The sequence below is a fragment of the Poecilia reticulata genome, linkage group LG9 (genome assembly GCF_000633615.1).
Source record: "Poecilia reticulata strain Guanapo linkage group LG9, Guppy_female_1.0+MT, whole genome shotgun sequence".
Taxonomy (NCBI): Eukaryota; Metazoa; Chordata; class Actinopteri; order Cyprinodontiformes; family Poeciliidae; genus Poecilia; species Poecilia reticulata.
In genome coordinates, this window is record NC_024339.1 from 25773695 (window position 1) to 25787931 (window position 14237).

At 38.4% G+C, this 14237-nt stretch overlaps 2 protein-coding genes across 3 annotated transcripts in view; both read right to left on the reverse strand.

Annotated features, from left to right (window-relative positions):
* Nucleotides 1-3965, reverse strand: part of arb2a (ARB2 cotranscriptional regulator A) — a 159689-nt gene extending 155724 nt beyond the window's left edge. The window contains exons 1-3 of the mRNA XM_008418923.2: nt 3865-3965; nt 3190-3330; nt 2967-3068 (exon numbers count right to left, since the gene is read on the reverse strand). Of these exons, the coding sequence (XP_008417145.1) occupies nt 2967-3068; nt 3190-3310 (223 nt within the window). The 5' untranslated portion in view covers nt 3311-3330; nt 3865-3965. The remainder of the gene's footprint in view (nt 1-2966; nt 3069-3189; nt 3331-3864) is intronic.
* A 2054-nt stretch (nt 3966-6019) lies between these two features.
* Nucleotides 6020-14237, reverse strand: part of kiaa0825 (KIAA0825 ortholog) — a 105284-nt gene continuing 97066 nt past the window's right edge. The window contains exon 17 of one of the 2 annotated variants that reach the window (XM_017306446.1): nt 6020-7020. In XM_017306446.1, coding sequence (XP_017161935.1) covers nt 6837-7020 — 184 coding nt within the window. In that variant the 3' untranslated portion in view covers nt 6020-6836. The remainder of the gene's footprint in view (nt 7021-14237) is intronic. The other variant, XR_001776896.1, reaches the window with a different exon arrangement.

Below are 14237 nucleotides of genomic sequence, written 5' to 3' on the forward strand. Positions count from 1 at the left end.
TTCCAGTAATGGAAAACCGGAGGGCTGGCGAGATGAAGCCATCATCTTCAGTGATTAAGATACCTGCAAACTATTGTACACAGCCTCTTCTGTATTCATATCATTACATGGTGAAATTAACATTTTTGTTCCACTTGTCTCAGGCTACGATAGCATGAGTTCAGTTATATTAAAATAAAATAAAAACCCTTCAGGCCAAAGTGACTTAGTCTACATACTGGAGACTTTGCCAGAGGGCCACTATGGCTTTAATAGAAATGGTATCCTTCGAAAACAGGCCTAAACGAGATATTGACAACACAAAGATTTAAAAAGCTCCAGTGTGATGTGCTACCTTGTATTTCAGGTTGAAATTTTTTGGTGAGATCTTGCAGAAGTAGAGAAATAAAAGGGGGAAATGATAGGAATGGGAATTTGCAGGAAGAGGAAGGTAAAAGAGTCTGTGTTTTTTCCGCCTCCATGGTAGACTGAACTAGGACTTGAGGGTGGGAAGAGCAGCTTGTGGGTGTTGCATAATTTCAGGTGCTGAGTCTGTTCTTAGGCGCAGCAAGGTTATGCAAATTCTCCGTCAGACAGAGGGCAAGGCTGAGTAGGTTACTGACGGGCCGTAGAGTACACAACATGTCCCCCACTCAGCCAGCCAGACACTGACAGAGAAAAGTAGAGATAAGAGAGACAGGGCAAGAGACTATGGAGGAATATTAAGAGCCAAAAATCTATCCGCAACACATCCGTCTCCCAACTCTTCCTTCTCCTGAATCCCTGCTTTGATTACAGCAAACCAAAAATAATCATCAAAAGATTGTTAGATCATCTAAACCTAAACAAGTGCGAGTAGATTTTCATATCCTACTACCTTTGTAGTAGGATAGACCTAGGTGTAGTGTGTGAGTTTACCCATTTTCTATGATATAAAGCACCCTCCACAATTATTGGTAGCTCTGAGAAAGAGGGTTAAAAAAAATTACAAACATTTTCACCCAAGATTCTATCCTTCTGAGTACACATCATGGGAAAAATAAATATGGGCCCTCATCCAGGCTTGTTTGTCGCATTTTTAGTTATTCCAAGCTTTCTAGTTATTATTCTGAATGCAAACATTAGACAAAGATAACCCAAGTAAAAAAAAAAAGACTTTTTCAAAACTCAGTTTGATTTATTAAAGAAAAAACAGCTGTCCAAATCAACCAAACCAACTTGAGAAAGTAATTTCTCCCTAAACCTAATAACTGGGTCTGCCAAGCATGGCTGCAGCAACTGCCTTCAAACATTTCTGATAACTAGCAATAACTCTTATACATCCCTGTGGCAGAATTTTGCCGCATTCTGCTTTGTAGAATTATCTTTATTTTGTCACATTGAAATGTTACCTTCATTTTAATGTTTCGAGCCTTTCAGCAGTGGTCTTAAGGCTGTGCTTCAAATTCCAGCCTTAAGACCTCTGCTGAATCCCTTTGCACAACCTAAGAACACTGAAGCTTACGGTCACAAAATGACAGTTGTACGTTTTCCTTCAAACTTTTCATGTAGAGACAGCAGAATACATAGTTTCATCAACTAGGCAAGATGTACTGGTGATAAAGAACTAAAGCAGCCCCAGACCATCACATTACCATCACCCTGTTTGACTGTCTATACTGCCTATCCTTGCTGGGTTTCATGGATAGGCAACGACACCCAATGACTGCTGCCTATCTCCAGCAGTCACTGGGGAAGAAGTGATGCTTTCCAGTCCATCATGGGCTAACACACAGACACAAAGAACATGCAACCATACATGCACGCACATATCTATGAGCAGTGTAGAGAATTCAACTGACTGTACAATAGTGCTTTTGCACTGTGGAAGGAAGCCATGTAACCTGGAGAGAACCCATTCAAGTACAGGGAGAACATGTAAACTCTCTACAGAACGACCCCAGATTGGGATTTGACTCAAGGACCTTCTTCCTGCAAAGCAACAGTTCTACCAACTGTGCCACTATGCAGCCCTTGCTCTGAAATGCTATGGTTATTTTACAAGGGTCCCCTTAGTTATGATCTTTCAACAATTATAAATTAGATTTTCTCAGCTTGATTGTGGAAGTGATCAGCTGAGAGTGCAGAGTTCAACCTCATCACTTCACCTTCATTAGTGTACATTTGTGAAGTTCACGCCTCTGGAAGTGGAGGAAGCCTAAAGTATTGCGATACTTTACACTGTAAAGTTTCGCAAGGTATCCTCTCTTCCTGACTCTCCTTATAAGATATTTGTATCCATTGCACGAAAAATGGATGGTTCTATTCACATTGTTTAGCTGATGAGAACAGCTAAATATTTCCAACTCTACCCTTTGCAAATAAAAGCTTCCCGAAAGTTAAGTTCAGAAAAACGTTCAAGATTGCATCATTGAAACACATCTTTAGATGCGTTCTGTTGTGAGCCATGAATGAAACATTTGTAAATCAGCAAAACATGCACCGTAGTCAAATTCACAGTAATTTTTAGCATAATAAGTCATTAATCCTACATTGTAAAACATGCTAAAAACAATTAATTGTGAAATTATGATAAAAAAAAAGATTATAATTTGAATACAAATCTTATTCGGATACATTTAAACTTCAAAGTTTCATTGAAGCTAAATTTGTCCTGATCTTAAGAATATCTTGCTAAAGTTTGACAGTGACTATTTTTATGTTATTTACATTCTTTAGGTTTGCCAGTAGTGTCATTTAATATAAACTTGGTGAAATGTCTCTGTAATGTTGGCTTAAACAATGGTTTGTCTGTATTTTAATGAGATAACTGTCATGATATTGTGATAATTATCCATTTACTTCCCATGGATGTATAAGGTATTTAAAGTTTCTGCATTCAGTTTTATTGAACAGACCATCCTGCTAATTGAGCCTATTGTTTTAGTCTCTTTGGGTCGGTTCTGTACTACTACCTACTGCTCTACACAGTGAATAAATGTACTTACTTTCATTGAAGGCATATTCAAACTCCTCCAGTGTTTTAGGGAAGCTGAAAGGAGGTTCATCTTTCTTCATCAGTTCATCTAAATCTATTCTTGACAACAAATCTATAAGCAAAGAAACATGGGCGCTTAAGAAATAAGTTAGCACAAATTTAAAACTATTTAGTGACAGGGCAATATATGCTATCAACTCCAACCCAACCCCTCAGCGTAGTTGTTCATTCACCTTTGAGCGCAGTGGTTTTCTCCCTGTCCTCCTGGCCAGCGACCTGGGCCATGATGATCCACAGTAGGTACAAGACTGATGTGGCAGAAAAAAGATGAGAGAGCATAGGTCCGTCCCTCATACAGATCACTGAGAGGAAACCTGCCATGAGTCAGGGGAAAATATAGAGTAAAAGAAAAGAATATTTATGCTGGCTTTTGTATTACATGCATATGTGTAGCTGCTAGACACCGTCGTACTTATTGATACATATTAGTAATTGGGTCACTTATTGTCATATATACATGTATTTCTAATTAATTAGCCCAAGCATAAAAAACAAACACTTCTACTGTTTAGTAAGGACTACTCAGGCAGTTTCCACACGTGCAGCAACCAAGTTAATTATGCACACTCCGCGACATTTTTCTTATTTTCAAAACCGACCAAAGATTTAAACATTTATTCACGCCCACTAGGACAGACCCGTGACTTTGTCCACAGTAAACATCTGTTTGATGTTTCGCAGACTTAAAAAAAACAGCTGGTCTACATGGAACAACAGCGAACAGATACACTGAGATATATTCGTCTGTTTATTCACACATTCACTAAAACCAAACGTCATAGGGAGCTTTACAGAGCACCGGGCTGTTCACTGCAGATGCATGCATACTTTATGTTGAACTCACGCACCATATTTACTCAGCGACTGTCCTGTTCCTGCTGCTTCCTTCAAATTTCTGAAACAGGAAGGACTCTCAGCACAGCAGCAAGGAGCGCGTGAAGCTTCCGGGTTACCGGGGCAACGAACTGGAATGGATATTTAAAGAAACAGTAGCACAGCAGCAGCAGCTGTCGCGACGTGCTGGAACAGACAGCAGATACTGTGGCGGAAATAAACATATGCTGGACTTCAGGGTGTGCGCTGAGTTCTCTCTCCCCATCTTTTACAACGTAAAATTCAAATAACGTAATGCTGTCTATATAATGTTTAGATCTGTTTGTTTAGATCTAATGTTTAGACCCTTTACAACATTCATGTATCAGCAAAGGTTTGAACTTTTATTCAAGTATTTACCAGGTCTGGATAACAATAAGCGAGGGGGATTGGGGGGAGGAATAAATTGTGGCAAAATGTGCATTTGTTCATTTTCTCCTCTCATCCCTTCTCCATCCGTCCAGATACATACATGTATATTTAACAACTAAGGTTACATGTATCTGGATGTAGATACAAACCCTACATCCAAATGCTGTAGGCTTTGTATCCAACCTTTAGAGAAATATTGAAGGGGATTCATTGTACTCACTTTAAGGACTAAAAACTTGGTCAATCTAGCATGAAAAAGACATGAATTGCATATAGCAACTTTGTAGCTTTTATATTCTGTAATTCTGTAAGCAAATATTTTCAGTACTGTAACTCTGAGTCTGAAACGGGTGTTATAATATGTAATGTTAACAACATATTTCTCTGTTGTATAACTGTGTGAATGACTTCTTCGTTGGGATCTTTAAGAGAAGTTTTTATGAGTGGCAATAGACGAATCAAAAACAAAAAAAAAGAAATCTGCAAGTCTTTTGTGTTTTCGCTGTCCAAGCAGCCAAAACACTTGGCTGAAAGCTGTGTGCTTTGTGCACTGATAAAAAAAAAACTACTTTTGTGAATAAAAATCAAAATGGAATTTTTAATTAAAACCACATAAAAGCAAGAGTAAAGTTATTTTTGTTAGTTGGACCAGGAATCTTTGTTTATAGGTAAAGAAAAGTATTCAATGACAAAACTCACAACAAATCAAAACCAAACAAAAGCAAGACAATACTTGCAATAATCATTACAATACTACTGAATTGTCTGTTTGAAATATGGCAGTTGTCGATCAGTTGTTTTGCTGGTATTTTCCAGAAAGTGCGGAACTTGGAATCTGACAAACCACAACCAAACTTGAACACTTGAAAATCAGTGCAACAAAAACCAAGATGTTTTCATCATGCAGTATTTATATACAGACTGAAATGTAATATTCGACCTCTGTCAGACTGAACGAAAAGAATCTGTGAATAGCAGTTTTCAAACTTTACCAGAGATTCTCATTTGGATTTAGGTCTGGACTTTAACTGGTTCATTTAAAGACATGACTAATTTTTGATTTACTATTGCTTTTCAGTTTCAGTCTCATGTGGCAACATGACTTTTTATGGGTTTCTTTCAGCAATGAGTCTTTCCCATGAAGGCCAGATTTATCAAAGATACAATTATTTAAGTTATAATTTGTCCTTTCAACAGATAGTCTCACCTGAGCTGTAGATCTCTGCAGCTCCTTCAGAGTTACCTCTTGGCTCTCCTTACCCAGCCTGTTCGTTGAGGTGCACACCCACGTCTTTGTGTTTTTGCTGTGCCAAAATCCGGATGAAGGTTATTGTTATCACATAACCCTGCTTTAAACATCTCCACAGCAGCTTCCTATGAAACAACTGTGACCTTACTGACATGTACAGTACTTACTGACAGGTAGGAAGAAAGTGAAGATCAAAAGTTAGGTTTTGTGTATTTTAAGCAGAAAACCGTTACAAAACAGTTTAGTTAAGACTTTTCACAACAACCACCAAACAAGTTTTATTATTGCATGACAAATAAGATCTATACAGACACAAGAATGGTTTTACCATTTTATATATTCCCAGAGTTAAATCCAGATTTGGTCTCTGTAGTGGTCCCCCGCTTTTCATTGTAATATCTCTACATTTACTTTTAATGTTTTTATAGCAACATATTTTTCAGTAGCAATAGTTATTTTCATAAAGTAGCATTTAAAATTATTGTTTTATTCAGAGTAAAGAAAAGGAGCAATTGTTTTCTTTTTTATTTGAAAATTAGACATTACACCATTAAAACGATAATCCAATATACAAAAATTACATCACAGAGATGAAACTGTTTTATCTAAAAAACATAACTATCCTTACTGAAGTACAATTGTGGCTGTATTTTAATGTGTAACATTTTACCTACAGTGCTTCACATAAGTAAAAAAATATAGACACATTTAGAAAAATATAATAAGCAATCATTGTACATGTTAATATTTTTCGAGTTTCCACTAAATGCTGACTGATAATTTACGGTGTGGCAGATTTCTGGAACACATCAAAAAAATCAAAACAGGTGATATTTTGCTTCCAAACTATATTGTTTGATGTTTTCTTAAAAGAAAGCAAAAGAAAGCATGCTGAAACTACTCTTCCCACCCACACTGTCTTAAAACACATCAGCTACCTACGGTGATCACACAGTCCTATCTTGTCCCAGACAAACAAATCGCAACTCTTTATTTCCCGGAACTGGTTTCTGCAGATGTGCTCCAAAAAGATGAAAACGCACCTGATGCAGCGTTGAATGACATAGAGGATTTGTCTCAGGTGTGTGCAGACAGAGGAAGGCACCAGCTCGTGCTTTTTTTTTTTTTTGTTTTGTTTTTAGTGGGCGTTTTTTTTTACATGTTTTTGTGCACAAACATGCAAATTTCCAGTACATGCACAGGCCAACATATTCCCACAAATGTGTGAACAGGGGTGCACGTACATGTCCACAAACAACCACCTTGAGAGCGCCAAGAGAATATAAAAAAATTACTACATAATAAAAACTCCAACTGTATGCACTGTTATTGAGCAGTACTTTTATCGCAGGGCTCTGCTTCCCCCTGGGTCTGATTTGTTGGTGTCTCATCAGTTCCAGAGGCATCTTGTGGTCCCGCGTTGCAACAGCAAACAAAAAAGGCTTTCTGAAGTTCTTCCACCATTGCTCTCTCTCCATCTTCCAGCTCTGCATCCTCCTGCATATCCCACCTGGAGAGCAAGGAGACACAACAACAACAACAGCTGTTATTTTTCAGCAAACAGTTCTGAGGGTTAAATGAAAAACCACATTCAGCAAAATCTTCTGAGTTTGACTCCTATATGTTGTGTTTTGACGCATTAGGACTTTGCCAACATATTCAGTAAGCTCCCAACCAAATTGGTGTTATCTTTCTATATCGCGCCTTTAAATATATCTCACAACCATGAGGCACCACATGCCTGATTTAGACTCAAACTAAACATCTATCCAAAACTCATTTTGGTGCCAGATTTTGTGTCGCCGATTTATGTTTGTATACCCAGAATATCTGTTCGACATATGTAAAATCTCAGATTGTAAACTCCGTGTTACCACACACATCGGTACAGAGAAGCTCTTGCATTTTAATGTTTTTTTTTTTTTTTTTTTTTTTGTTTTTTCTCTGACGAAACATTGTTGCTGACTAATAACACAAACCACACTTTGTTCTCAACTAGGACTCATTTTTTCCCTTTATGTTTGCAGTTTTAGTTGTGCCAAATTCTGCAGTCTTACACATGTGCACAAAACTAATTCAGAACATTAACTTGCATATTTTCCAACAGTCGAAAAGTTAAAAGAAAATATTTGCTACTGCCTCTCTTTCTACAGTGAGTTGCAAAGGTGCTCAAACCCCTTGGACTTTCTTAGTAAACACAGCAGGGAATTGTGAAGATGTTTTCATCAGGATTAGATTATGAGACAAGCCGGGATGTTTCATGGAGAACTGTTCAAATTCACTACCCAAAAAAAGGACAGAGTAGAAGGTCAACTCCTTGTTGTGAACTCCACCAATCTAGTATTTATTGAAGAGTAGAAAGGAGAAAGTTATTGGTAAAACAAAACTAACAAGTTCAATTTGTTACAAAAGAATGGAAAGTAGGGTGGAGGCTTACCTTCCAACAAGACAATGGATCTAAACAGTAAGCCAGATGTACAATAAAAAAGTTTAGCTTTGATCATAGCCTAACAATCTATTGATATGGCCTAGTCAAGGTCAATAATTTGAGATAATCTTTAAAAAGATTTGCAAATTGATATTCACAGATCTCCATCCGCTCTAACCGAATCTGAGCTGTTTTACAAAATAGGCAAATTTCTAGTTGATGCATAACAAAACTTCACCCAACCTTTATCAAAGTATAGATATAGGTTGCGTGAGGAAAGACAGCATGGTTTTATTTGTCAAAATCTTTGAAAACAACCACATCTCTGCATTCAAATTATTCATTACTTTATATTGGTCTTTCACAGTAAATCCCTGTAGTCTTACTGAAGGCGTGAGAAAATGTAGAAAACTCAATGTTTAAAAGTTAGTTTTTCAAGGCACTGTAGGTCAATGTTTTCTACAAATCTCTCTGATTTCTACCATGGACAAGTTATCATTCAGCATCTTCAGAGCAATCTCAGTTTGGGTAACAAAATTTTACAGAATGAATTGATGCGGCTTCATCCCGTTTAATCGCGTCTACAGTATGTCTTCCTTATACATTTTCTAATTCTTCAAGCTGCAGAGTTGGGTGGAGGGCTTCGATGTGAGGACATCAAAGTTAGTCTCGTAATTCACTCACAGTATTTCGATTGAATCCCTTGACGAGCGACTGTGGTCAATCAAATTCACGAGGATGGGCTGAGGGCCGTCTTTGAGCTGCCGCATTACACTGCCTCCACAAAAGAATTATATCTGTTCGACTGCAAATGATTGCATTTTCATTGCAATCTTTCCGTCCCCTTTTATCCTGCCCTGCCTCCATTCCGATTTCCCTCTACAGCCTCTGTGAAACATGTGCTATATATTTGTGCTTTGTAGATGTGTGTGAAGGGTACAGTGTATATAAGGTGGAGGGAGGGGGGGGCATGAGATGAAGAACATCATATGTGTTCAATGCAAACTAACATTCAGAGCCTTTGAGGGAGTTCTAGTCTTTGCAACAGATTGTGTCTAGACCAATTGGACATCATCTTGGCTCATTTGAATGCAATTTAAGCAGAGTAATTGCCCTCCAAGAAGTGGGTCTCTTTAAGGGCGTGTGCATTCTTCTCTGCATGCTTAGGTCATAAATCTGTGTTTTGAAGGGTCATTTGTGTGTTAGTCACTTTTTTTACTCTGCCTTTCCAAAGTTTTCACATCTTTCAAAGTATTCGATCGTTTTTGAAGTGAAAAGAAAATTCTCCATTATTTTCAAATAAAATCGTAAAAATATGACATGCATTGGTTATTCTCTCAATTACAATTACAGCTGCAAGTCTTCCTGAGTTTTTACATACCAGATTTGCACATCAAGAGACCAACATGTTTGCCTGTTTTTCTTCCATAAGTTCCATCAGACTGAACGAAGAGTGTCAATAAACATTAGTTTCCAGTCTTCCCAGATATTTTCAGCTAGACATAGGTTAGACCAGATCATTTTAATACATGAACAGCTTGGCAGTCCAACAAACCATCACCATGTCACTCCCTCAACTTGAAACACCAACTTACTTCTAAACAGATCAGCCAATGCAGGGCTGTGACTACCTCACTATGTATGTCATGGGCATAAGAAAGACTAGATGTAAAAGCAGATTCTCCACAACTTTACCCCTGTCCATTGTGTTTCTTGTTTATGATGCTATTAGTTCCCTAATGGTCACTTTTTATATTAAGCCTACATCCCTCTGTTTACTTATAAGGTGTCATCTGAAGGCAATGGACTTTATTTACGGGTGTCGAAGAAAAGTGGACTGAAAATAAGCTCATACTGCACTTTTAAAATTTTCATTTGTCACAATTATGTGCCACTTTGTGTATGTCTGATACCAAAATCCAAGAGTTGGTGGCTGTAACATGACAAGATGCATAAATGTTCAAGTGGTGAGACTAACTCATCGATCCACAGAATGAGAAGATTGAAGAACAAAAAGGGAAATCACACAACTTGAAAAGAAGTTACACCTGATGTTTTTGTGAGTGACAAAGAATAAAATCAGTTCTACCGAATAACCATTATGAGATTCAAACACTCCCACATTCAGAACAATACAAATGTCACACGGCATGCAGAACGAGAGTAGCAATTGTACGAGGGAGAACAGAGAGCCAGAAGAATGGCACCCAATAAAAGAGGGAAAGAGGAAAAGAGAGAGAGGAGAGCGGAAGGAAGACAGGAAGGTACGGTAAAGGTTTTTCAATGTTTAATTTTCAAATAGGATTAAGCAGAATGACATTTAGCTGAAGGTTACATGCTCAGCATTGTCTTAGCTGATATTGATATGCAGGAGGCACCCTGCTTGTCACCGGGACAAACACTGTTGATGAATGAGAAGTCTTTCCCTAGGAAGGTGTTAAGTGCAAATTTGAAATGAGAGTGAGACAGAGGTGGAGAGAGAGGGGAAAAAAATAAAGAGAACACACACACACAAATCTGCTTACATACAAATAGAATTACCACAATAGTTGATGTAAACTGTCACTAGATAATGTTGGCAAAACTGTAAATGGTTGCGTAAGGTAAAAGGTTGCTGATTTGCCGGGACTGGTTGATCTCGTGGCTGAACCAAACACACAAGGCGCTTTGTTATGTGCATCTAATTTCAACAATCATGACACAACAACGCCTCTTAGAAATGCATAAGTAGGCTAAAGTTGACAGTAACTTCACTGTATTCTCATTTCGGCAACTTTTTCCCCGGAATTTACATCTTAATAAGGCGAGTCTTACCCTTTAATTCTTATGGGCTCTGCTCATTTCTCATGCATTAATACTGGAGCTGCTGACTTAGCTCTTCCTCTGAATACAGAATAGGACACACATATTAAGACTCATATATTTACAGGATTGATGCCACGAGAGATTGTCTCAGAGTGAGATGAGAAGGGCTGGTTCGCATCGGTTTCAGAGTGTGAGCTGTGCTAATCATAGGAAGGCTGCAGATATGAGATGGGCAGCATCCTTCCTGCTTCTTTTAGCTTGAAAATGTATTCGAGATCTTGCCGGAGATCAAGCAATAAAACAGTGCAGATAAAACCTCCACAAAGCTGTTTCTCTGAGTAACAAGGAACAAGAGAAGATGTAAACTCTAAGAAGTAAAAGAAGTACTGCTTGCACCGAACTCTGTGCAAGTGAGCAGAAAGACAGAGCTCTTAGATCACGAGTCTGTGGCCAGCGGTTTCTTTAGCAGCTGTCTGTGGTTTCTCTCAGTGTCGGGGTGTTTGTACCACTCTGGCTGCAGTGCCTGCTCTGCCACCGGGACCTCTGTTTGTTTAAAAAGGCGCGGCTGTCAAACAGAGAGCGCCACCGACAGCCAGACGCTCTGCTAAATGACTCTGACAGCAAGCTCTAATCAGAGGCTTTGCACATTGCCACAGGGCCTGGAGAATCCATCATAACCCAGGCCTAAATATTTAAAGCGCTAAACTTTCCAAAGGTCAGGCCTTTCCGTGGATGCCAGGGCGACATGTGTCAGTGAAGTGCACAGTGAAGTGGGAAGAGAAGCACATATCAACGGGGACACGTGGAGAAATACAGAGCCGGCTACATTCATTGGATAGATTATGGAGAATTCTGGGTTGCCCCTTCTGCACTTTCACTGTTCAGCTCACCCAGCGGGTTTTCTATTTTTTAAGAATTTAGGTATGGTAGCTGAGATTGGGCATTGAGCAAGGTCAAAGTTATGTCTGGTGAACAATTTCTGTGAATTTTCTCTCACATTTCTGCCAAAGGCAATCAGAATTTTACTAAAAATCTAAGGTGATTATTGACCAAACTGGTAAACTGACGTTAGTGTCTTCTTAGCTCTAGTTTTATGTTTCCACTGCTTAATGTTCAGATTGTGACCAGATCATTCTATTCTTATCAATTCTAAGATTTTACTTCACATGTTCATGTTTCTGATGCTTTTTCCTGAGGCATCTTGAGGCTTTTTACATATCTGTAATATAGTTGCCAATAGATGTGAGCACTGGCATTTAAATGTTTGAATTACACATTTGTCACCATGTTACAGACATCCTTTGGATTGTCAATCAAACTTTGAATTAGTGTTGCAGTTGAATTTGAAAGTACTTTCTCAGATTTAAATAATTCCTCAGTCATTTACATCACGGCCTAAAAGGCTACAACACGTAAAAGGCGTCTCAGAAAGAACACTCAGACTGACTCCGTCGTCTCCAGAAACATTACAAACAATACGTCAAGCCTCAGCTTAAAGCTATAACAATATCCGGCTTTCTGACAGCAGCGAGCAAGCAAAGACAAATGAACCTCCTCAGCTACGACAACCTGACCAGAACTGGTCTTCCAAACTCTGTGGTGATCTGTGGTGAGATCAGAGCTCAGAGCGTCTGATTATGAGTCAAAAGGTGAGAGCGGATAAATGTGGAAGTACAACATGTGGGCACAGATTGTCAGTGTGTGTTTAAACAGAATAAGACTAAGTAATTCATTACAATTCAGTTAGCATTTAGTTATATGGTTCTAAAGATTACACAACAAATTTTTTCAAAGTAAGTTCAAAAATGTAAATTAAAAGTTAGGGGGAAAAAATAAAACCACAAAAAAGAGCAATTAGATAATAATGGATGTTGTGGATCAGAATTTAGTTTATCCAAGACAACTGATGAGTTCACAATATAGGGCAGGAGGTCATTTCTTTTGATTCGGTTTCCAATGAGAAGCAAACATCCAATTCAATTTGGGTATGTGCCTGTGCGGGGCTATAAGCCAGAGGGAGATTGTAACTGACAGCCATTGGACAGCTGGCTGGATTTGAATATTGACGAGACAGAGACTTGACAGAAGGGATTATGCTCTACCTTCTGACTTACTAGCTGCAACACTGATCCATTGTATTGTCAGATCAACTCAGCATCAGATCTACAGTATGTCCGGGTGACGTGGTGTTGCCACTCAGTATTAGGCCCTACCTGGGATCCATCTCAATATAATCTCAATACAAAGTGATGTTCTGCTCAAAAGCTGCAGGACACTCGGTAACACAGCCAGGACAGAAATATGCAGTATCAAAGCAAATCTACGTCAAATGATGGAGGGACAAAAAATTCAATACACACAAAATAGACTGACCAACAGAGTTTGCATTACAAAACAAGAAAGAATGACAATAGCTGAGTCTGTACAGCTTGAAACTAATCTGATTCAAATATGGCTTTTTTTGAGTAAATATTTGAATAGGTCTGCTTTTGTGACTACATTTTAGAAAAAACAACAACTTTTATGGACTGATTTATTTATGACATTCAGCATTTCACAAAATCAGTTATGGCACAAATTTGGAGATGTCTGCATTTGTTATGTATTGCTTTTCCACCATTGATGCACACATTTTGCACCAAAACATATTTATCCCCAGGACACAAAACCTATGTCCATCCTGAATGTATTGATCTCTGGACATTTCCAACCTGCTTATACTTTAATACATTTGTTTTAATACATTTGTTAATAAAAACATTCAGGTATCTGGAAATTGACACAAAGAATGAACCATATTAAACTCTCCTCCTCATGTCTTGGTAGATTTTGTTAATTTTTATTTCATCGTGCTCTGTGAAGTGAAAGCTGGGGTAGCTTGTAAATTGCAGCTCTGAGGAAGAGCTGCATCTTTGAAGGTAGGGCTGGGTCCACCCAGGAGTTTTGCACAGCTGAATGGCTGCCATAGGAGAGGTATGTTGACAAGGGAGTAACAGTGCAACATCATAACTCATTAAAGTATATTTTGCATAATATTGCCCCTTTAACATAATGTAGTTTTCTGGAAATGTTGTATCTTCTATAGTATGCCAAAACCGTATTGCCTACGTTGTTGATTGAATAGATAATTGATTGGATGGGTGGATGTTATGTCACTGACAGAAGAAAAAAAAGCTGAAAGAATAAATATAAATGTGTTGGGATTGCCAAGAGGAAATGTTATATATGGTTTTTCAGAAAATTAGCAGACAATGAGTCACAGAGTCTGCAACTCATGGTGTGCAATTTTAGTAACCACCACCAGAATCTATTTCTGAACTCTCCCCACATGCTAAACTACTGGTAAACCTGTCCCCAAGGTCTTCAAGCATCACACGAACGAATCTGCACAATTGTGTTAACCATGTGCATTGATGTTTATGTTTGTGTATGTGCGAGCGTGCATGTCAAAGACGCTTTCTCAACCATATCAAACCGGTCTTGTCTCCCACCAA